The 25712-nt window shown below is 42.5% G+C and overlaps 1 protein-coding gene across 9 annotated transcripts in view; it reads left to right on the top strand.

The window, feature by feature from the left end:
- LOC147328088 (myosin-10) overlaps nucleotides 1-25712 on the top strand; it is a 71783-nt gene that overhangs the window by 14989 nt on the left and 31082 nt on the right. For 2 of the 9 annotated variants that reach the window (XM_086296237.1, XM_086296241.1), the window contains exons 4-8: nucleotides 18257-18284; nucleotides 21220-21322; nucleotides 22046-22075; nucleotides 22273-22287; nucleotides 23655-23672. In XM_086296237.1, the coding sequence (XP_086152363.1) occupies nucleotides 18257-18284; nucleotides 21220-21322; nucleotides 22046-22075; nucleotides 22273-22287; nucleotides 23655-23672 (194 nt within the window). The remainder of the gene's footprint in view (nucleotides 1-18256; nucleotides 18285-21219; nucleotides 21323-22045; nucleotides 22076-22272; nucleotides 22288-23654; nucleotides 23673-25712) is intronic. The other 7 variants (XM_086296238.1, XM_086296243.1, XM_086296240.1 and 4 more) reach the window with 4 other exon arrangements.

Below are 25712 nucleotides of genomic sequence, written 5' to 3'. Positions count from 1 at the left end.
GGAGGTCTTTGTTTCAGTGGAAATGAAGAAAGACCCCGTTCTTCAGTCCCTCCCTGGTGTTTAATCAGGGCATTAGGTCAGCTCTAGCTAGATCCATCTTGGCTTATTGAGGTTTTTCCCAAAGCGCAGCTCTTTGTTACTCTTTAACACAGGTCAGTTTTATAAAGAAAATCAGAAGTTTATAGTAAGAAGTGCTTATTATAAACCACAATGTCAAAAATGTGTGATAAAACCAGCTCAGTAAAGTTTATAGTGCCGCAACGTACAGTCTAAATGAATGTAGTTCCACCTGACATTGATCAGATCTGTAGCTGTAATGGCTTTGGTGACTTTGTGATCTGAGGCTTGATGCTGGATTCTTTCAACCTTAAACTCCTTTCTGTACATATCAGTCCATTTAAAGCAAGTGGGAAGTATTTGCTCATTATTTTTAATCAGTGGTCCAAAACATCTACTAAAGATGCTCTTTTTTAAAATCACAAAAATTGCACTTTTATCCCATTTAAAAATGCACAAGCAAATGTGTTTGTGAGCACTGAAACATCTAACTCAGGTTTTATCCTAAAGGGTTTTTTCACAACTGCATCTATAACTATCACTGCTGTTCCATCGATGGTTGCTCTTAAATGTTCTTGTTCACCCTTTTCAGCAGAAACTAGAAAATCACTTATTGCACTTTGCTAGCTTATTGCTCTTTTGTTGCATAGTTGTAGGTCCACTGTACAATATCATTTTTGGCATTGTCAGCAATGTGAGTTACGTAATTGTCCACTATTATTATGAATCTAGTATAATGAGTTAAAAGAGAACTGATTTGTACTGGCTTTTTCCCCTCCTTTTTTCCATCCTTTAGTATGTCTTATTTTCCCTTTTACTCTCACTGATTTCTTGCTGTTTTCTTTGCTTTCTTTTATTTCTCTTTGGCTGCCACTCTAGCTGTCTCCACTGATTTATTTTGCACCTGATGTGCAGACTACCTGAATTGTTCTGAAGGCAGGACTGTGATGCAGTTTTCTGCCTCGCCACTAGAGGGCGCGGCCGTTTTGTGAGTAATGTTTGACTGGGATGGAAAATGGTGTTCATGAAGGCAGTGTGAATCACAAGTTATGCTCGGGAGCAGTTTATGTGGGTTCAATGAGAGTGTGCGTCCATAAGACTGGTGAGTTACAGGATATTTCTTGTGTAAGAAGGATAGCCTGTATGTTTTCTTGCTCTGGACGTCCTCTGTTTGTACATTTTCTATAAGCTAAGTTATCGCTAAGCTAAGCGGGCTAAGCTAAGCTAAGTTCGCCTAGGCCAAACTGAGTTCAGTTTGAGTTGGGGATTTGTTATGTGTATTTGCCTTCTTTAGTTGGCATCATAAGTGAGTGGGGCACAAGAGTTAAGTGATGGGAAGATGTTTATTTTCTTTGTTGTCAAATATGGTTCAGACTATAAGTAAAAGCCGCCAGCTTAGTATTAGGGCCTATAAGACAAGTATGTGGCTGTAATATGTTATATGGTGATTATTGTTGTCTATAATTTGATTGTAATTTGTGTTCTATTTTCCATTCTGTTTGTAGAACCACACACACACACACATACCCACACCCACGCTAAATCTGCCATTAAAGAGCTGAACGATCATCCCCTGTCCTCGTTAATTTCTGGAGGGTCATAGTGGCACTTGACCTGTGCACACCCTGCGATCACCACCGTAGAACTGAACCTCATATCAGAAATCATCATAACAAAAATTGGTCCTTCGAGCCGGAGAGGTGATTACAGAGTGAAGATGGATTATGACCCCCAGAGAGCAGGTGCACGTCCACGGAGGGCTGTGCGACCACCAGGATGGATGACTCAGTATGAAGGCTACACACTGCCACCCACTGCTACATTGGAGCAACAGCAGACTAGAGAGGGATACGCCAAGATGACGCCCCTCACCCAGACTCCTGGTTCTATTGGAGCTGCAGGACAGACTCCAGTGTCATCCAGCATCCCTCAGGAGTTCATGAACATTGTGCAGCAACTGCAGGAGGACAACAGGCAACTTCAGATGATGGTAGGAGACATGAGGAGGCAGATGGATCGTAATGTCAGCACGTTGGAATCCACCCGCTTACGTTCTGCCCAGCAACCAGGGGGCTACATTTCAGCTGATAACACTTGGGTCTCCACACCTCTAACTACACAGCCTTTTCCCCTGAGACCAGAGCAGCACAATATATCCTACACACAGGATGCAGCTGAAGAATGGCCAGTACCACCACCTCCAGTTTTTCTCCCAAGAGATCATCCTGATCTACCAGAGGTACAGTCTGTTCCACCTCCACCGCTACCAGCCATTGCACAAGAGCTTAGCCAACGCTTACAAGAGCTACAGTTACAGCAACCCTCAGCCACTGAAGCTCCTGAGTTTCAGCCTCGTGCGCCACAGTCCACCCCCTTATCTCAATCACTAGCTGGACCTAGTTTCGACGCGAACATGCTCCCCCCAGAACAAGTGCTGGCTCCCACTACAGCCATAGGTGTAAAGGAGAAGACCTACAGAGGACCATCGCCCTCCATCCCAGAGTTCACGCAGGGTGATCCCAGGCAGTTTGCTAGATTAAGGCTTGCCCTAGACAATATTCTCCCCTTTGATGCAACGGAGAGGTTCAAATATCAGGTCTTATGTGACCACCTTAAATTTGAGGAAGCTCTTTTAATTGACTCCTACAGTAACTCACCTCACCCCTACTCTGACACGATGGCCTCGCTCATTAAACATTACGGTCAGCCGCACCAGCTGTCACTGCAGAGGATAGCAGAGCTTATGGATGAGCCCAGCATCCGCCCAGGTGACACAACTGGATTCAGAAGGTTTGCACTGAGAGTCCGTGCTCTGGTCGGCATGTTAGAGCAACTTGGGGAAGATGGACACATAGAGCTGCAATGCGGGTCTCATGTTGCTAGACTGACATGAAAGCTACCCCAAGACCTACGTGCTGCTTTCCGCCGCTACCTTTACCCACAGAAAGATGGAATACCATCATTGAGAGACTTTGCAGAGTGGCTGGAGTATGAGCTGGTCATTCAAGAGGGCGGAGATCACACAGAGAAGGTAGAGGAGAGCTCGAGAGACAGGAGCAGCATGAAAAGAGATAAACGAGCCACCAAAAGGACTACCACCGTGCTGCATGGTGCAACACACAACACTGCCCCCCAAAGGTCCTCAGCCACAACCCCTTCCACTTCTGAGGTCCAAGACAAGCACACAGCTTATTGTCCATATTGTAATAACACTCTGCACTTCCTAGATCAATGTGTCAACTTCAAGATGCTGACTAAGGAGCAGAAATCAACTTGGATTAAGTCCAACAATCGCTGCTGGCGTTGTGGGCGGCACCACCAGGCCGCTCAGTGTCGACTTAAAGTGCAGTGTAAGACATGCAGGGGAAAACACCTAGAGGCCCTGCATGAAGTGAATCTCAGACCTGCTGCACCCAATCCACCAATGGAACACGTCGCTGAGCTGGGGAGTAAACCATCTACTGAGGTACTTTATCTAGACCGGCGTGCTGGCTGTAGCCAAGTACTTCTGAAGATAACCAAAGTGCTGCTGCAGAATGGTGAGCACACCCTGGAGACATTCGCCATATTGGATGATGGATCTGAGAGGACGATCCTTCTCCCTGAGGCCACTCAAAGACTGCAGTTACAGGGCACGGCAGAGAGTCTTACTCTACGTACGGTGAGACAAGGATTGAGAACCTTGCATGGCGCATCAGTGACAGTCAAAGTCTCCCCTGCCAGCCAACCATCCAGAACATTCACCATTGAGAGAGCCTTCACAGCAGATGACCTAGGCTTGGCTGAACATTCCTACCCTGTGAAGGCACTTCAACAGAAATATAGACACTTGAGAAGGCTTCCCTTGCAGCCCTTCACAAATGCCCAGCCACTCCTTCTGATCGGCTCGGACTGTCCTCACCTAGTAACGCCCATCAAACCTGTGCGCCTAGGCTTACCTGGAGGACCAGCTGCAGTCAAGACTAGACTTGGTTGGGTACTACAGGGACCAATCCCCTCCCTTAAGCACTCTGCTCAACCACAACAGTGCCTCTTCCTCTCAACTGCCTCTCCTCAATCAGAGCTTCATAGTCAAGTAGAGAGGCTTTGGCAACTTGACACTCTCCCATATCGAAGTGAGAAACTAGTGACACGGTCTCGGAGGGAAGAGCAAGCTATGAGGCTTTTGGAGGCAAAGACGACAAGACTGAATGTCGAGGGAGTAAACAGATGTTCAACTCCCCTTCTGCGTGTCAGTGATATGCCTACACTCCGGGTGCCACCTGAAGCAGTACTCCCCAATCTACGTGGCACGGAGAAGCGCCTCAGTCGAGACCCAGAGAAGCTAAAGCTTATCAAGCGGAGATGGCAAAGTTGATAGCAGCAGGCTATGTCAGAGAAATCAGTGAGGAGGAAATGAGGGCCTCCACAGAATCATGGTTCATCCCCCACCACATGGTGACACACAACGGAAAGAACCGTGTGGTGTTTAATTGCTCATTCACCTATAGGGATCAGAACCTCAACGAGCTGCTTTTACCAGGCCCGAACCTGGGGGCCTCTCTTCTTGGTGTGCTGCTACGCTTCAGAGAACGCTCCATCGCAGTTAGCAGTGATATCAAGGGGATGTTCCACCAGGTGAGACTACTGCCTGAGGACCGGCCACTACTACGTTTCCTCTGGCGCGATCTGCAACGAGACACCCATCCCAAGGTGTATGAATGGCAGGTGCTCCCCTTTGGGACAACATGCTCACCGTGCTGTGCAATTTATGCACTCCAGCGACACGTCCATGACCACAGTGACCAGGGAGATGACGTGCGTGACTCCATTGAGAAGAATTTTTATGTTGACAACTGGTTACAGAGCTTCTCTTCTCCAGATGTGGCCACAGAGGTTGTGGACAAACTACGGTCACTATTATCGGAGGGAGGATTTGAGCTCAGACAGTGGGCCAGCAGCACCCCAGATCTCATCAGCCATCTACCAAAGGAAATAAGATCGGAGAGCAGCGTACAGTGGCTGAATCAAACTGATATGGACCCTCAAGAACCTGCTCTAGGTTTGCGCTGGATGTGCTGCTCTGACACTCTGCACTACAAGTCCATGCAGTTGGAGAGGAATCCTCCTACCATGAGAAACATCTACCGGGTTCTGGCGAGTCAGTATGACCCACTAGGGTTTCTCGTCCCCTTCACAACGAGGGCGAAGGTACTAGTCCAGCAGCTGTGGGACAAAAAGCGTGAGTGGGATGACCCCCTGTTACCAAGTGACCTGCTCTCGGCATGGAACGAATGGGAGGGTGAGCTGCAACATCTGGACGACATTAGTCTACAACGTTGTTATGTAAGCCCAGAGCTGGACAAATCTGACAGTAGGCGTGAGTTGCACATCTTCTGCGATGCATCTCAACAAGCATATGGAAGCGTTGCCTACCTACGGACGGAAGATGCTGCTGGAAAGGTGGAAGTTGCTTTCCTGACTGCCCGCTCTAGGGTGGCCCCTAAACGGCAGATGTCCATGCCACGTCTGGAACTATGTGCAGCCTTGACTGGAGCTCAACTTGCTAGCCTGCTGACCAAAGAGCTCACCCTACCACTATGCAGAGTGGTGTTATGGACAGACTCCACCACTGTCCTAACATGGATCCAGTCAGAGTCCTGTCATTTCAAGGTGTTCGTGGGAACTCGGATAGCTGAAATCCAGGAACTGACAGACAGCCAGTCTTGGCGTTATGTGACAACATATGACAATCCGGCAGATGATCTAACTAGGGGTAAAAGGCTACAAGACCTCACAGTCCAGTCCCGGTGGGCATGTGGGCCCCCGTTTCTGCAGCTACATCGAGACCAGTGGCCAGAGCACCCAGCCACACCATGTACAGACTTTGCTGAGGAGCAGCTGTGTCTACTGACTCTATCTCCCTGCCTGATGCACAGCAGTTTACCAGTTTTAGCAAGCTTTTGGAAGAAACAGCCAGGTGCCTTCACGGGGCGGCTGGTGACAATCTCACATCAGAGAACTACAAGGAGGCTGAGCTTATTCTGCTGAGAGCTGCTCAGAAAGACAGTTTCCCTGATGAGATCCAGTGCCTGACCACTGGGAAACCAGTTCTCTCATCCAGCCGTCTGTTTTGCCTAGACCCGGAATTTGATAAGTCGCTTCAACTCATAAGAGTAGGTGGTCGTCTCAGACGATGCCATGATTTGGAAGCTGCTGTGATACATCCAGTAGTATTGGACCCTAAACATCCAGTCACCAGACTACTCATCCGACAGGCTGACAGTGATTTGAAACACCCAGGAGCAGAGAGATTGTTTGCAGAGTTGAGAAGGAAATACTGGATTCTTCGCGGCCGTGAAGCCGTAAGAAGCGAACAGCGCTCCTGCCCTGAGTGCCAAAAATGGAGAGCCCAACCTGCCAACCCAAAGATGGCTGACCTTCCCCTTACACGCCTACGATTACATCAGCCAGCCTTCTTCTCAACAGGCATCGACTGCTTTGGGCCAATGCAGGTGAAAGTTGGTCGGAGAAATGAAAAACGCTGGGGCCTGCTCTTCAAATGCTTGACGACTCGTGCCATTCATATTGAGGTGTTGTCTAGTGTCAACACCGACTCATTTCTAATGGCATTAAGAAGATTTGTCTCTCGTCGTGGGAAACCAGCTGAGATACTGTGTGACCAGGGAACAAATTTCCGAGGTGGGGATCGGGAGCTCCAGGAAACTTTCAAAGCCCTGCATCCCTCTTTACAAGGCAAGTTAGCAGAGCAGCAGATCAAGTTTCGATTTAACCCTCCCAGTTCTCCCCACTTTGGAGGATCCTGGGAGCGAGAGATCAGGTCCATAAAGGCAGCTCTGGCCTCCACATTGGGCTCACAGGTTGTAAAAGAGGAAATACTCCAAACAGTGTTGATCGAGATCGAGGGAATACTCAACTCGAAACCTTTGGGGTACGTGTCATCAGACGTGGCTGACCCAGACCCCATTACCCCAAATTTGTTGCTGATGGGGCGGCTAGACCCTTCCCTACCCCAAGTGATATACCACAACTCAGAGCTCATTGGACAACGATCATGGAGGACCTGTCAGGTGTTATCCGATCGCTTCTGGACACAGTTCATACGCCACTACCTGCCTACACTGCAGACACGGTCAAAGTGGCAGAAAGACACTGCTCCGATCCAGCTGGGCACTGTGGTGATGATAGTGAATCCCCATCTTCCCAGAGCATCATGGCCTGTTGGGAAGATCAACAGGGTATTCCCCGGAGCTGATGGTTTGATCCGATCTGCAGAAGTGGACGTAAAGGACCGTACCTACGTACGCCCAGTGAGCCGCCTTATTCGACTACCTGCAGTACCAGAACAAAATGGACAGTAAATGACATTCTGCAAACTTGCGAGGGCAAGTTTGGGGGCGGCTGTTCTGAAGGCAGGACTGTGATGCAGTTTTCTGCCTCGCCACTAGAGGGCGCGGCCGTTTTGTGAGTAATGTTTGACTGGGATGGAAAATGGTGTTCATGAAGGCAGTGTGAATCACAAGTTATGCTCGGGAGCAGTTTATGTGGGTTCAATGAGAGTGTGCGTCCATAAGACTGGTGAGTTACAGGATATTTCTTGTGTAAGAAGGATAGCCTGTATGTTTTCTTGCTCTGGACGTCCTCTGTTTGTACATTTTCTATAAGCTAAGTTATCGCTAAGCTAAGCGGGCTAAGCTAAGCTAAGTTCGCCTAGGCCAAACTGAGTTCAGTTTGAGTTGGGGATTTGTTATGTGTATTTGCCTTCTTTAGTTGGCATCATAAGTGAGTGGGGCACAAGAGTTAAGTGATGGGAAGATGTTTATTTTCTTTGTTGTCAAATATGGTTCAGACTATAAGTAAAAGCCGCCAGCTTAGTATTAGGGCCTATAAGACAAGTATGTGGCTGTAATATGTTATATGGTGATTATTGTTGTCTATAATTTGATTGTAATTTGTGTTCTATTTTCCATTCTGTTTGTAGAACCACACACACACACACATACCCACACCCACGCTAAATCTGCCATTAAAGAGCTGAACGATCATCCCCTGTCCTCGTTAATTTCTGGAGGGTCATAGTGGCACTTGACCTGTGCACACCCTGCGATCACCACCGTAGAACTGAACCTCATATCAGAAATCATCATAACATGAATGATTTCCATTACTTCAATTTGTACGAATACTTTGAATAAAAATCTAAATCTTCTTGTCAGTTTTTCCCAAACACAGTAAATCTTCCTTTCGGATTTCATTACAAACTTCCCTTTTCAGAAATGCTCCACGAAACCAGACTCTCAAAAACTCATTCGATTTGTTTCCATGCGTAAGTCCTTGGCTGAACCATCAGCCCCAGTTCTGCCCACAACAGAGTCCTTTGCCATAATAGCCCTAAAATGGTTTGAAATGATTGATTGCTTGGATGTTTTGGGTTTAAAAAAAATTACTGTCAGATACCTCTGTGCTAAGGGATACCCTGGTGCCTTTCACCAGTAGTAAATGGTTACCTCATATTTACAGGGTGTACTCATGATGATAGACAACATTTGGTGCAGGGCACTGAAAGCAGGACTCAAACTTTTTAACGGTCTGTAAAAGTCCCTTTGGCGCCTCGTCATAATTATAACTGCTCAGAGGCATTGAACTAATAAACAATGAAAAGCCCCTTCTGTGTTACGAAATAGCTTCCCATGCCAAACGCTGCAGTGTTCTTCAGAATCAGCAATAATTCAGATGTCTATTCTGTAGTTATAGCTCAGATTCATCCCAACACATGGCGCCATCCAAGTCAGTATCATCCAAAAAGCAGATCCTATAGTTTCCACACGGGATGCAACCCAACTACCTGAGTTTAACTGGAAAAGTAAATATGTGATAGTGAATATATAGTCGTCATATTGTTTTGGAAAGGTTTTTCTGTCTGGTACTGATTATTACAGACCTAAACCACTGCATTAAATGATGACAGAAACACTGCATTTCAAGGAGCTGGGTGAATTTGGAGTGGTGGTAGAAAAAAAGGTTAGAGAGGCAGAAATGTGCCTAAAAGGATGGCTGCTTTATCCATTTTCATCCTGCTGGTCTGTGCGTTTAGCAGAAGCAGTTGGATGGAGGTGTTGTAAGGTCAGACCACATATGTTATTATTACAGGTGTTACTCTTCCTGCGGTGTCAATTCTTCATAGACTGCAATTTTTCAAAGTTAGGAATTCACTGGCTGTTAAGTTACAATACAGTCTTTCATTTTCGATAGGTAATATTTGACTTCTCTTCTGGTCCGTGTCGGTTTGAGCCAGTTGTGAGTGGCATTTTCCTGACCCTTCTGATGGTCTTGAGGTCTGTCGTCTGGTCGTCATGGGCACTGGACAGAGCCTTTTAATTGTTCTAATAACCATTTGAGGTACAACCCGGTACTAGAGAGCAGTGTAGTTCATAGAACTCAGATTTTTAAGGTCATTTTAACGCCTACTATGGAGAAAGCTCTCAGCATAGGAGAACATTTGAATGATGTAGATGGACTGTGATTGGTCCACAGATAAGTGTTGTTGATTGCCCCAGCAGTATTTTATTTTTTTTTTTAAACAAGTGTAAACAACGGTTAAATAGCCATGTAACCTAATATACCTAAACCTAAAATAATGAGAAGTGATCTGACAGTGAGGTTCAGGCTTTGTTTTGCTTAAATGCAGCGAGGAAATACAGTGAGATATTGACTTCAGCCAGTCCTGTGTAACTCACAGTTGGGTTGGAGTCTAAAGAGTTCAGCCTAAAAGACGGACCGAACAAACTGTGATGTCACCCACTGGTTAGTGAAGCCTTGAGATGAGGGTTTGTGCCATCGACATCTTGGTGTTTTATAAATGGATGTGATGAATGAGGAACAGAGGTGACTGAAACCACATGCTCAACTTTCTAGTCACAAGTCACAACCCATCTTCTGTAGCGCTTCACTGTGATGACAACCTGTAATTCGGTAACTCAAATGTATAATTAATGTGTTTAAACCTCGGTTTTTAATATTTACTTATACTGAAGATATAAGGTACATGATAGTCAGAGCTGATTTACTGAAATTTGTTTTTACTGATAGATAATGTCTACTTATCTACTCTGTTAACCTAATATATCATAACATTATAGCTTCCTTTTTCTTCACAGACAGTATAGAGACATTAAGCATGCACTTCCTCCTGCTAATGAGACAGCTTTTAGGTTTGCCTTTATTACCTTGACCATTCAGCTAATGGGTTTCCCTCCTTATACCACTGTGATTTTGTCCCACTGTGACACTTCAGTAATGGCTTGATTCCGTTTGCAGCCCTGGTCTCTGAAGTGAGTTTATTGCCGCTCCTAAATACAGGCATTAGTCCTCAGTGATGGTCGCTGGCCCAGGCCCAGCATGCCACAGCATCACAATGAGCTCACTGTCGGGAGCTAAGATCACCTCCCGTTCTTCCCGTCTCTCACTACAGAGTGAAACGCCACATGCAGAGTTTCTGTTTTTGTGTCAGTGCTACAAGACATCGCCAGATTTTTCACTGTCAACAGTTTGTAACGGAATCAATGCCGACCTTTTCAGGCGTCTAATTGTATCATCGTCAGTGTAGTTTATTGTGCTTACGTAATATCTTAAAATCTTTGGATTGAAAACACTCTGGCTTTTCTTTTTTTGTAATCTGATCATTTTCCCCTCCATAATTCTAAATCAAGCATTCAGAATTATTTTCAAACTCCTTTACTTAAGCTAATAATATTATATGTCCTGCGGGAAATCTCCACTGCCTTTCATCAGCATGGAGTCATGTGAAGTTGGCAAGGGCATCAGTAATCATGCGAAACCCACAAAACAGTTCTTATGACCAATAAGTAATGTCACCGAAATAACAGTCGCTGGTAGGGGAGGTCTCATCTGAACAGACACAAGTCCATACCGAGGCCTTCCCAAAGCAGCTGAGAGATGTAAGCACTCCAGGCTGTGCTGGGTCTGCCATGGGGCCTCTTCATGGGAGGACATGGCTGAAACAACTCAACTGTGGAGCCTTTTGATGTGGAGAAGTAGGGAGTCTAATCTGACTCCCTACTGGATGATTGAACTTATTCTGTCACCAAGGGAGAGCCTAGACACTAGGGCTGCTCGATTATGGCAAAAATGATAATCACGATTATTTTCACTGAAATTGAGATCACGATTATTTGACGATATTTATTTAACCCTTTAAGACCTACTATAGAACCAAGTCCACCAGAGCTTATATTATTTTTTTTACATGCTGTAGTGCCATTTGTGGGAGCATTTCAAGTTGCTATACATCAATACAACTGTTATAGCCCATATTTTAATAATATGTATGCATTAAGTCCATAGTAATTACATAAATTGCAAAAAAGTGCAATAAACTACAAAAAAAATTGAAAATCGCTTTTGTTTTGTTTACATATATTTCTACTTGGAGAAATTTAAGAGGCTTATCCCTCAAAACTTTAAATACAATAAAGTTGCAAAAAATAGTTTACAACAACAGGACATTTATTTTGAGTGTCTTCATAGTTTTATTTTGGAGATACAGCAATTTTTATATACTGCAGGAAAAACAAAAAACAATCCTATGATGCAAATTTGCAAATCAAACAGCAGGTGCATCATTTCACTGTGGGAAGTGTTACGAACAGCTGATAGGAACGGCAAAGCGTGTTTCTGGAATATTATGTTTTTGTTCCTGCAAGCGCTTTTTATGCAATTTTTGCAAAGCTATATGTGGAACGAAACCGTGACCGAGGACAAGCTGATGGCATCAGATGTAAGTACAACTCCTCCGGTTTCATATGCAAAACAAATTATTGCGCTAGCTTACACGGTTCAGATTCTACAGGGATTTAAAAATAGTTACGCAAAACGGAGCGTGCTGCTCTGACCGGCTTTAAAGGGTTAACAATGACTTTAAAAAAATAATATAAAATAGTGTGCAACACCACTGAAGTTTTTTTTTTTTTAAACTCTCTTTTCAACCAACGGCAGTCACTCTCCAAATAACTTCTGCTTAGCTTTCCGAGCTTCCCTCGGGTCCTCTTAATCAGCGGTCTCCAACCTTTTTTGCGCCACGGACCGGTTTATGCCCGACAATATTTTCACGGAACGGCCTTTAAGGTGTCGCGGATAAATTAGGGAGGGGCTAATAATCGGCTCAGTCATTTTTAATGATCGTTGAAAGCCCAGATCGTAATCGTGATTAAAATTCGATTAATTGAGCAGCCCTACTAGACACCCTTTGGAAGAAGCTAATTTCTTCTATTTGTATCCATCGTCTTATTGTTTGGTCACTACTCAGGACAAGTGAGAGTAGGGTTCGACCAGTAAATTGAGCTTTCATGCTCAACACTCTTTTTTACCACAACATGCTGATACAATGTCTGCATGACTGCAGATGCAGCACAAATCCATCTGTCAGCCTCATGCTCCACTCTTCCTTCACTTGTAAACAGGATCCAGAGATACTTAGGTTCCTCCACTAGCTGCCATAGAGCGAGAAGCAAGGAACACAATGGACAGGTCAGTAGTGTGTTGTCGGGCTAAAACAAAAAGACAAACCACCATTTACACCTCTGATTAACCTAACCCCACTAATTGTATGTTCTTTGGACTGTGGGGAGAAGCCAGAGTACCTGGAGAGAACCCAGGCAGCTGCAAATTCCACACTGAAAATCTGCTGCCAGATGATGGATTTGAACCCAAAGCCTTCTTGCTGTAAGGCAACAGTGCTAACCGCCATGTCATTGTTATATTTATAAAATTAGATTGCTTACATTTTTGATGTATTTCAGCTCTCCATATGTCTCTGGCAGTAATCAGCAGTTCACAGTCTGAGAAGGTTTGCAGATCACAGCCCAGCTGTTAACTCAATGAATGTAAGCAGGCAGCCTCACGGTGGATCATATCTTTCCTCTGTGTCTGCAGCCAGTCTGATAAAGGAGACACCCCTGCTTTCTGGGGGTGTTCTCTTTGTGTCTAGGTCAGATAGGGATGTGAATGTAAAGAGAGATGTGTGATAAAGGTAGGCACTAACGAGGGATTGTATCATTGCAGTTAACTTGAACACATGAGAGATCCAAAAGGATCAGTGTAGCTTTAGTCCATGTGCACATGGCCTGTTATCCTTGTTGGAGTCTATTACTGCAGGAAGTTTCTGGTCAAAGCCAGGAAACCCAGGTTGTCCTTGATGAGCCATCCAGCTGTGTCCTCAGTCAGATAACCTTCCACCATTGTACCCCAAAGGAACGCAGTCAGCACTTTAGGAAACCTTCACCTCTGGCACAACAGTCCAGCCCAGGACACAACATGGACAAAACGAGTCGGGATATTAACTTTCATGGATAGTGTAAATTAGAGTTCTAGAAGTCTTAAGCCAAAGAAAAGCATCTACAGTTCCATAATTGTGTCCCTGGATTTGGGTATACTTTTCACCTTTTTTATAATTAACTCCCCAGCCCTGGAAGGCTGATGAGGTATTATCGTCAGCTCACCAAGCGGGCAAGCAGCGTGGACACCCAGTTTGTGAATACGATAGGTCGAGAACAAAGCGAGTTTAAAATTGATACCAAAGGTGCATCTACTAAAAATCTTTTACAAGTTTGAGTGTCGGTGGCTTTGACTTTAAGGTCAGACGTCGAGTTTTCTGAACATTTTTTGAATGGCAAACCTTGAACAAAATGATGTAGGAGTTTCAAAATAATAATAATATGTGTATCTGTCTTGTAATCTCGGACAAGACAGATACACAAGGTCAAGGTCAGAGGTCAAGTTTTCTGAAAATCTTGTAAATGCGATAACTTGACAACAAGGCAACGTAGGATTTTGAAATTGATACCATAGATCTATCTACTAGGAGACTAGGGTTAACACTGGCTACCACCATTATTTATTTATGTTAATATTCTCAAAGGTTATGTACAAAATATGCAATAAAGAGCAGAGAGCCATCATATGAACCATGTGTTAATAAATTAGGCCATCATAGTGGACTGTTAAGTAAAAATTGTGCTCATTGTTGTTGCCCTCGTGTATATATGAGAGCAACACATCTCGGTCTTTTGCCATCACAAAGCATTTGTTTCCACCCACAAGGGGAGTGTGGGTGGGAGGACTGTAACATATGACTGCTGTCCTGTACACGGATGTCCACTAAAAGTCATTAGGAGGCAAAGAATTAAAGTGAACAGTCTATCTTTAAAATTTCTAAATGCTTTGTTGGACCAAGGATAGGACATTTAAAAAATGTCAAAAAGTAACACGAATCAGTGTTTTCATCTACACTCAACAAAAATATAAACGCAACACCTTTGTTACTGCTCCCATTCCCCATGGGATGGACGTAGAGACCTAAAATTCATTCCAGATACACAATATAACCATCCCTCCCAAACAGTGGTCACAAATCAGTCCAAATGTGTGGTAGTGGGCACATCTGCTATATTGAGATAATCCATCCCACCTCACAGGTGTGCCACATCAGGATGCTGATCTGACATCATGAGTAGTGCACAGGTGTACCTCAGACTGCCCACAACAAAAGGCCACCCTGAAATGTGCAGTTTTGTCTCACAGCAAAATGCCACAGATGCCACAAGCAATGAGGGAGCGTGCAATTGGCATGCTGACAGCAGGAATGTCAACCAGATCTGTCGCCCGTGCATTGAATGTTCATTTCTCAACCATAAGCCGTCTCCACAGGCGTTTCAGAGAATATGGCAGCACATCCAACCGGCCTCACAACCGCAGACCTCGTGTAACCACACCAGCCCAGGACCTCCACATCCAGCAGGTTCACCTCCAAGATCGTCTGAGACCAGCCACCCAGACAGCTGCTGGAACAATTGGTTTGCACAACCAAACAATTTCTGCACAAACTGTCAGAAACCGTCTCAGGGACGCTCAACTGCATGCCCGTCGTCCTCATCGGGGTCTTGACCTGACTCCAGCTCGTCGCCGTAACAGACTTGTGTGGGCAAATGCTCACATCGATGGCGTCTGGCACGTTGGAGAGGTGTGCGCTTCACGGATGAATCATGGTTCACATTGTTCAGGGCAGATGGCAGCTGAGAATGTCCCAGTTCTTGCATGGCCAGCATACTCACCGGACATGTCACCCATTGAGCATGTTCGGGATGTGCTTGACCGGCGTATACGACAGCGTGTACCAGTTCCCACGAATATCCAACAACCTCGCACAGCCATTGAAGTGGAGTGGACCAACATTCCACAGGCCACAATTGACAATCTGATAGACTCCATGCGACGATGTGTTGCACTGCATGAGGCAAATGGTGGTCACACCAGATACTGACCGGTTCTGGGTCCCCAGACCCCCAATAGCGCAAAAAACTGCACATTCCAGGGTGGCCTTTTGTTGTGGGCAGTCTGAGGTACACCTGTGCACTACTCATGATGTCAGATCAGCATCCTGATGTGGCACACCTGTGAGGTGGGATGGATTATCTCAATATAGCAGATGTGCCCACTACCACACATTTGGACTGATTTGTGACCACTGTTTGGGAGGGATGGTTATATTGTGTATCTGGAATGAATTTTAGGTCTCTACGTCCATCCCATGGGGAATGGGAGCAGTAACAAAGGTGTTGCGTTTATATTTTTGTTGAGTGTAGTTTCACAGACAGTGTTGCTAAAATAACAAATTTAGAGAGTGGGATCTATGGTGTAAATTATTCTTAGTGCATGTAGTTTCCATTTTAAAGTCATTACTGCTGATGTGCTTTGTGGTAGGGTGTGGTTTTGGTTGATTGCACAATTTCTACTTGCGTGAGCGGTCTTGCTGGCCTATGTACACAATGGACAAGCTGTAGACACTTGTCTGTGACTAGGTCGATATCCACAGGCATCTCTAAAGTATGCATAAAGATTTCCAGATGGCACGTCAAATTTCTTCAACAGATGGAAAAGAAGGACAAAGGAAAAAACTTATAATTTGTCTTTTGCTTTTTCAGGGGTGTAAATTGTTTCTCTTAGCAGCAACTCCTGTCCTTATGAAAGTGCTACAAAAAGAACAAAAGGTTATGATTGACGTCACATTTCTCTTTTGCAATGTTGGATTTTTCCAAACATTGGTATTGGTTTTAGTATTCAGTGTATTCATGTACGAGAAATTATACTTTAATATTGTGTTTTCCTGCAATGTGCTTAGAGCAGTCACATTATGCTGCTGAATTATTTCAGAGAAAACCTTTCTTCGGATAAGCCAGGGCCAGCTCATTCAGTTAGCTGTGGTTTAACTAAAAAAAAGATTAGTCTTTCCCTGAGTTATTGATGGCTTTCTTCACCCAGCTCAATCTCCTAATGGATCAGCTGCCAATCATCAGTCAGTGTTAAGTCCTTCATTTAACAAACGTGCAGACTTTGCACTTCAGTCACAGAATTAACGACCTCAGAGGTTGGACCCTTTAATGAACAAGTTATTGCTCATCAAGAGATACAAGAACGTACCTTAGTGAGAATGAAAGAAGATAGAACAGTCTTCTTCAAACTTTCAAACCAATCAGCTGATAATGTTTTTTCTGCGCATGTTTAATAAGGTGAGATGTAGTTTGTGGCCTTATAGTTTGGTACCATGTTGTGATTACATCATTAAAACTTCTGGATTATTCTCTTGTTACATAACTTGGATTAGTCTCATTTTGTTGGGATAAGCATTCCAAGCAAAAATATTCAAAGAGTGCTCCGAAAGCCCAAATGACTGGATAGTTATGTTAGAGTTATGATGTGTGAGCATTATCTGGTGCAGTTATTGGCAATGGCAAACAGTTCGTAGGTGCATTTCAAATATAATAACACATTAAGCACTACCAGGTGCTAGGAGAAAGACCAAGGGAAGACAGTAATGGCCTTGGTGCTGGCCCCAGCATTAGCCTTATGACATATGGGTCATCTGCTTGCCTCAGGGAGCTAAACCAGAATTTCGAAATCAAATTTTTAATTGTAAATTAAAATTAGAGATAGTGTTTGTCAAATTAAATTTGTTCCAATATAATACATCTGTTTGCCAAGGTTAATAAATAATCTTTATCCTGCTATTTTCTTCATTTTTGCATAACAACCTTTGGTGATTGTGATGTCAGTGACGCAGATTTTCTGGGTTTTAGTTTAAGTTATGCAGAAACAACACACCATGTCTGAGTCTAGTGACTCAAATCTAAGCCTTGGACTTTAAGCTAATCAGACAACAGTGTAACTGGAGAGGAGACTGTTTCCCTAAGGAGGCACTGATGGGAGGACAAAGTAGTATTTCCCCATGACATCATTATCATCATTAATTTCTCTTCTTTTGCCTGAAGCTGTCTCACTCAGAGCTCATGAGACGCTATAAACTCGCACAACCCCGAAGGTGTCATTTTATTTTACTGCCACACGACCGCAAAGTACAGACTGACCTCAGCACCATGCAAATTAATGCAAGCACATTAATTGAAGCTTAGGTTTGGACTTTTCAGGTTTTCTTAATGTGATTCAAATCCAGCTGCAAGTTTAGCCACGAAGCACATTCATCTGCAAAATGTCAGTGATCTTATTGGTGTAGATTAGAAATGAGCTGCATCGGTCTGACTTTGTGTAATGGGGCTTTATGCAGTCAGTCCCAACAGGCCCTGCTTTTTCTGGTCACTTTGCTCATAAATAGCACCTTAATTGAGATTTGAGTATAAATATGACAAGTAGTTTTTCTAACCATATACACTATTTCATTATAATATGGTTTGTCTGAACGTCTTTATAACCTGTGGTTACTGGGACACAGTTGAAAAGGAGACATTTAAACTCAGTGAGGGTTGCCTGGTTGAAATGTCAGTTTCAGCTCTTGTGTTAGACTTGTGATTTTTATGATTTTCAGCTGGCACAGTTTTATAAAATAACGCAGTTACAAGTTTGCTGTTGGGTTCACCTGGTAGGTAGTCTGCTTCCAACTCCCTAAAATTTCACATTCATCTATTTTTATTGTTTAAATGTGGTCAACAGACAGTTTGTGAGGACTTTGAATTTTGGAAACTCATGTCTGTCTCAGAGTGAAATATATTGTATATTTAATGATAATAATAATAAATACTATGCAATAAATGATTTCATGATATTTTCATAATATTTTACCTAGCATTCATTTATGTGTCATGTCCCCCTTTTTCCCCCTTTGTCTCCACAGATCGAGAGGACCAGTCCATTCTCTGCACGTGAGTAAACAGACCATTTAAGACCATTTGGCTGGTCTTATTTCAACACGACACATTCTTCTGCAAGGCAAACTGAACCACCTGGACTAAATTAATGTCTCCTTTCCATTAGGAGACATGGAAACTGTCTTGCAGTGTATTTCTCTGTTGCTTCTTTTGCCTGAATTAAATGAAACGGACAATAATGCATTTACTTGCAATTACATGAGTTGAAAAGGGCAGTAAAAGTGAGCGAGTTGCTTCAGGGTCTGGACACTTTTTACGTTTCTCACAAGAAGCAATAGCCTGCTCAGTGTCACTGAGAAGCTTGCTTTAAAAGAAGTGTGGGTCTGAGAAACGCCTGACATTTCTGCTTCACAGTCCTCTGGCGTCATTTCACTGACAAGTGCCTGCTGATGACAGGAATGAAGCCAAAGAAAATGCCAGAGAAGGTATCAAGATATAAGCCACGCAACAAGGGTTTACAAAACTGAACTGAACTAAAAGAACTGTAATTTACAAAGGCTCTCTGCAACCTTAATTCCAATACAGTATCAACAAATTACACACCTCGCATGGTTTGGTGTCATAATTGTTCATTCAGCTGCTGCGCAACTTACTATTTTCTACATTTTGTGTTAGTGAAGAGAGCAATTCTATAAAAGATAAGCCAAGTCTGAAGTTGCCACCCTGTCAATCAGTTCATTTTTTATGTACAATAATTTTACTTTTGCTCTTTACTTTATAAGATAAAGAATCGAAAGTAATGCAGGGAATAACTGTGTGATCCACAGACTATAAACGGGCAACAGTGTGGAGAAAAAAGCTTCCTCTTAACAGAAGGAAACATCTGGCTGTACTGGGATTATGGAGGGCAACCGTCTGCTGCCAAAGAATAACCTGAAACAACGATATAGTCGGTGTTATATCAGCACATTCCTGAAAATAATCATCCATCTAACTGACTCCCCTCAATGAAGTCAAAGACAGTTGATCTACCTCAAGTTTTAATGAAAGGCATTTTGTATATTTGTGCAATTCAACAATGATTTTTATTTTTTGGAGTTTGCTTGGAGACAGACATTAAAATGTGCCGCAAATTGTGGACAGTGGTAAAGGTTTTGACACTTGTATGCATAATAAAAAACATGAAAATCTCATAAGCTACTGTTAGGTCAGCAGTGGGGGTTTTTTATTGTGGAGGAGCTGAGAAATATCACACCCAGCAGTCCAAGGCCAACAACAAGCACACTGACGCAATCTCCCCACGATTACTGTCTGTTCACAGTACCTAACAAGACTGACAAGACTTACCCACTGCTCTCTCCCCATCTCCCAGCCACATCGCGCTCGCCATGTCTGAAAGGAAAACTATAGTTTTGTGCATACTTGGTTTTTGCAGATTTGCACTTACTGTAAAACCTCAGGTATGCTCTAAATCTAAACTGCTCCCCAAAGTTTTTGCAGCAGCTTTTTTTCTTTCTTTTTTTCCCCTCGTTCCATGGTAGCTGTGTGATAGAGCAGTGAAAGGCCTGCCAGCAACCACAGCTGCTGAAGTGGACTGATGCTTAAAAATATAGTTTAAAGATAAACAGGAGTACTTATGTAGCAGTGTTTAGTTTAGTCCGAGATTATATTTGTGCTGTTGTAGTGAAAAAGAGTTCTTGTCTAACCTATTAACCACGAACACTCAGCTGTGCACAAAACGGTCTAAAGTGCACAATTTTTATTTTTGTAGCGCTTATCAAAAGTTTTACAAACGCACAATATCCAGACAAAACTAATTAAAACAATTTTTAAAAAAAAGAATAGAAACCAAAATTTCAAACTGTTAGCATAAATTCTAAAAGTATTGAGCAATCATCTATTTTCTGCTTCTTATCTGGATTGTGAGAGCAGGAGAGATGCCCAGTCCTCCCTCCCCCAGCCACCTCCTCCAGTTCCTCTGGTGTGTCTCTCCTCCCAGTTAGACATGCCTGACACACCTCACCTAGGAGGCACCCAGAAGGCATCTTAATCAAATACTTGAACCACCTCAAATGGCTCCTTTTGATGTGGAGCACTCTTATCCCCTCCCAACTGACCGAGTTCCTCACCCAATCTCTAAGACAGAGCCCAGACAGGAAGCTCATTTCTTATTCTTTTGGTGATTACCTAGAGCTCCTGGGTATAGATAAGGCCGTGCACATAGATTAAACAGTAAAATGGCATCTTCGCATTAACACTCAGGTCGGCTTTGGCATCACTGCTGTTGCTAACCCAAACTGTTGCTGCTCCAATTATGTGCAAAAAGCAGATGATGTTATGAAAATACAAACAGAATCTGTAGCAGCTCTAGCGGAGTCCAGCACCCAACCCAACAAGTCAGATATATCGCTGGTAATGTGAACCAAGCTCTCGCTATGATTGCAGAAGGGACCGAATGGTTTGAGGGCCTGAAACATGATACCGAAGCGCGCCACACAGACACCCTGAGGAATGTGGTCAAATGCCTTGTCCAGATCCACTGACCCTTAAATACAACAATATTAACAATTCCCATGTCAATTTACATTTCAGTGAGTTCATGGAGAGTTCATGGTAGACTAAGTATTAACCCTCTGAGGTCTAAATCTTCAGTGACCCTGATAAGTGCCCCTAACCCTAACGCTAACCCTATGCAAGTAAAATATGTATTTTAAGTTATTTAAAAAGAAAGAAAGCATGTGGCCTTGACCCGATTTTAGGTAGCAAAAGATCTATAAGAAAGCCTACAATGCAAAAGTACATCTAACAGTTATTTAAAAGAAGAAGCAGACAAAGCAAGCCAGAGTTCAGCTGTCTTGCTTTGTTTGTCCTCACAAAGCAAACATTGGTTGCCTTTTGTCTTTTATAATCATCAAATGACCGCACCGTGACAGTTTTAGTTTTTCTGGTTACTCTTTTATTTGTATCGTCTTGTTGCTTTGCTTTGCAGAGGTGAGTCGGGAGCCGGTAAGACAGAAAACACAAAAAAGGTCATTCAGTACCTGGCACATGTTGCCTCCTCGCACAAAGGAAGAAAAGATCACAACATTCCCGTGAGTATTAACAAGTCTCACCAATTTTGTAATTCTTCTCATGCTTCTTTTTAGTCCTTAATTAAATGAAATACAACTTTAAATCAGGGGTATCAAACTCATCTCAAAAAGTTATTCTCTTTTTTATTGGGCAAATGACAAACTGAGTTCACATTTTTACACCCAAATTTGAGCCGGCACACTAGACCTCTCTGAGAGCTTGCACAAACAGGTGGATTAACATAACAGATGATTTTGGTTGTTACCAGTAGTGTTCATTTAGAGAAGCTGTGGCATAAACCTTACATCAGTAATTTGTTAACCACTGAAGATTATACAGATGGCAGTTGGAAGGTGCAAAAATTTCACATGTAGTTTTGCAACTTTTTTGCAACTTTTTTGGTTCAAGCAACTTATTAAGATCCAGAAATGCTTTTAGGTTTTGACACATTTTTTCTCCTGGAATCGCAGCAAAAGTCCTTTAGTGCAGTTTTCATATAAAGCTATCTAGTGTGCCGAATGGATCTGCTCATAAAGTGGATTTTGATTTTTTTTTTTAAATTAACCTACAAGGGGGAGGGAGGGGTCATTCCACTGCTATCCTACTAATACAGTGCTAGAAAAATGCTGTGATTGAGGTAAAGCTGTTTTTTAAAAAGTGGGGTTGTTGTTGAGGTGCTTGTGATTGTAAAGCTTTTGTGCACACAGTCTAACAGTTTACATTTGTTTATCTGTAACAAACAGCCAGAATCACCCAAACCAGTGAAACTACAGGCAAGTTTTTATGCTTTCTTACACTCCATGTTCACATGCATGCCACACTAACCTTTAAGACAGTATTCACTAATCGAATAAAATATCTGAGTTCATCCAATGGTGTCAGCGATTTTTACTTTTCACACTTATGTAAGCTGCCTGGTGTTAACACTGAAGATATCTTATTTAGCAGATATTTTGTCTCTCTCTGTCAGGCACAAAATGCAGTTGTAAGTAAACTTTAAAAGTGGCATGATCATTCAGACTTCTTTAAATGTGTTTGTTTGTTTTTTTTGTGCTTTGTTTTACTGTGATTGACACTGGTTGAAACATTGTCACGTGTATGTGGTGTTTATTTGTTGTTGTAGCCAAATAATAAGCCTTGAATGTCATCTTGTCATATTTAAACATTGTATTTCAGTTGTATTCATATGTTTACATAGTTAAAAAATATATGTCTGTGTCTGCTTTTTTAAGAAAGAGCTGGAGACCTTCCTCATTTTTAAAGGATGTCACCATAAGAGCTTATGATTAGCACATTTACCAAAATTACTTGATTCTCTGACCTGGTCATCATGACCCAGACAGCCTGCAGATTGTTCATGTCCTCGTGTCTTTTGTGACTTTGTTCCAAAATACCAGACGTTCAGGTCACAGCTGCGTCATTCCATGTAAAATTAACCAGGAAAAATGTTCTCATCTGAGCCGCTCAGAATCAGCTGATTTACTTAGTTATTGTGTGCTGTGTGTGTATTGTGTATTTATCCCAGCACTTTTTAGCTCTCCTAAATTTATGGGTAAAGGAGATGACGTTTTCAGGGCTAATAAAAGAACAAAAAACATAGTTAAGGTAAATTAAACTGAACCCACATCAATTTTACCACCACACCAAGTGGGACAGTCGAAAGCTTAAGTGTTTTTGTTTTGTTCAGCACGATTTCATCTACAGCCAAATCTGCACCAGTTTAATATCTTTGACATGGAGCGACAGAAACGAGCTCTGGTTCTTTTATTTGCTTTTCTTATATTCAGTGTAGAGAAGATCATTAAGTGCATTTTGGGTAAACTTTCAGAATATGTTATAAACAGGTTATAACTTATAAACACGAGCCTCCTTTTTTATCTACATTTTGATACCAAGTTTGTCTTCTTCCTTCGTTGTCAAAACGATTTTCTAATATAGTCAAATGTAACATTCGCAATTGTGGAGCCTTCAGTGCGTTTTTAAAAAATCTTTTAAATACGACTCACTGGATTCATATAAATATCATATACTAAATATAATACTTGGCTAAAACTCAGACACTACTCCTAGGATAAAGGTACATTTGTGAATGGCTTCTTGCTATCATAATACAGTAATCAGCTGGTTCTGAGGGGGTCAGATGGTCATAAATTTACTTAAATTAAATCTTTTGAACATCAGCAGTACTCTGGGTCTCGAGAGCCAGGATAAGCTATCATGATCTGTGCTGCAGCTTTCATCCATAGACTGCAGTAGGTTGTGCATAGATGTGCCTATAACATTAATAAAATGTGTTATTTTTTTTAAATAAATATCATTAATATAACTACTGAATTTCCCCATATCCTACAGAGTGGACCCCTGTTTTATGTGAGTAGTATGTAGTTTCTCACCTATTTTACCTCACTTACAAAATAAAAGGGGTGCTTTTCCCACTCTGTTTCCACTGGCTAGATAAACCCACTACTAACTAAATATTCCCTGAGGCTGTGCAGTAGATGCTTTCCATTAAACCTTCACTGAGCTGCTATATTTGGATACTTTTAACCTTCGCATTGCATGAGCTCAACTGTTTTGTTCTTACTAATTTAGCAGCTTCTGCTTATTGTAACACACATGCAACATTTACAGTGCTGACACTGTGAGGACATTTGAAGTGGTTCACTGGCTTTCAAGTCATCTCGTCTTATCACTGAACTAGCGGCTAGCACAGAACCTCTTCTGACCTCTTTTCAGCCTAAGAATCTGGTCCAAATAAGTTCCCCACATGTACGGTGTTCTCGTTGTTGGTGAGAACAGGAACTTGCAATATTTGTCTGGCCCTGTGACCTCCAAAGCAGATGCTGAGCTGTGGAAACATAGCCACAACTGGCCTCTGCCCCAGAAGATTTACTGGGACAGTTGCGACTGATCCTTTCTGAGTCCACTAAATCTCCAAAGTACTGAGCCAAAGCACACACAGTGAACTTTTTTTATTTTTAAAAAAGATCTCTTATTTTTTGAGTGCTGGCTGATTATGGGTGACTCATTTTATCAAAATTATGCAGTAAATGGTCATTTAAAGTGGAGGAGCCAGCTCCGTTGGCTGTCAGATATCACATGTGCTCACTTTACAACAGGAATGTGGGTCAGCTCATAATGCTGCTGCTGGACCCCCACTGATGTTTGTAATCTGCTCTTTGTTTGTGTGTGCAGACCACACAGATGTAAAGGCTGCCAGTGAACAATTTTAACTACTAAGTTGCACCACACGCTTGTGTTTATATAGAAACAAAGGCTTTCGGTTTGAACCCTGTGCCGTCTGTGGGCTGCAACGCAGCTGATGGACAGAGACCAGGTTTATCCAGTTCAGCCCTGCTTCATTCCAGCTGCTCAAAAACTCTATTAAAAGCAGCACATTTAACTCTTAGGCCAAAGATCACATTACATGTCTCACATTCTGAGCGCAGTGCTGATTCCTCAATTCTCTTCAGTGGAAAATGGCCTCAGACACACTCAAACCTTCAGCGCACGCAGCTATTTCTGTCGTAATGGGAAAATATTCCTCTGAGCCACAAGAAGAGAAATAACGTTGCAGAAGAAACTGTCTTTGGCTCCTTTAGACACGACAAAGCCAACAATATGGTTTGGATGGAAACACAGTGGAAACACCTGTCTAAACATCTGCATAAGTCACTTATTTATTTATTCAGCTTCCTGAAGTGTCCAGCTTGACAAAAAAGAAGCAAACCGTGTCTGCTGTGTGTTGTGGACACATTCTTCCTGATTTGATAAAATGGCTTTCTGGCTTTCGTCAAAGCAAAAAGATAAAACGTCTCTTTCGAAAGCTACAGACACATCAGTCATCTTCAGTTCCATTATTTGAAGTTCAAACTTACTTTTTATCTGCCTAAGGCTGTGCAAAAAGTCCAAAAGCCTGAGTGTGACCTCATAACAAAGTGGTTAGGCTGCATACCACATGTCAGCAGAGACTCTGTTGTTTGTTTTAAACTATTAAAGGTTTTAAATGCGACAAAATAAAAGGACTTTAAAGGTGGAAGTATTTGAAAGTAGCTTCATTAAGACTGTATTATTTAAATCATTGTTTAATCTATAAAATATCACAGCTGATGTTTAAGCTGGTGCTTTCATCCAGAACTTCAAAAATGTGCATTTATAGAGTAATAAACCAGAAAAACTGTTTAATTAGAACTTTTTAACCAATCAAAGAATATTTAATCTAAAACATTAGAGCTGGTTTATTGACTGAGAACTGGTATGAAAGCTGTTTTTGCCATAAAATTACTAAATGGAAAAAGTGATTTAGACTTTCTGTCACGTATGATTTTATGTTTTCATGTGGTGGTCACATTGTGTCTTTGTGATAAAAAGGGATGAAATGTGACCTAAATTCACCTGCAGTTTGAAACT

Source organism: Aulonocara sp. 'chitande type north' Nkhata Bay, linkage group LG6, assembly GCF_057382095.1.
Source record: "Aulonocara sp. 'chitande type north' Nkhata Bay isolate Kocher_YH1m ecotype deep benthic linkage group LG6, A_spYH_male_GT1.1, whole genome shotgun sequence".
In the NCBI taxonomy this organism is placed as follows: Eukaryota; Metazoa; Chordata; class Actinopteri; order Cichliformes; family Cichlidae; genus Aulonocara; species Aulonocara sp. 'chitande type north' Nkhata Bay.
Note: the sequence above shows the minus strand (reverse complement) of the source record. Positions and strands in the feature narration are given on the sequence as shown.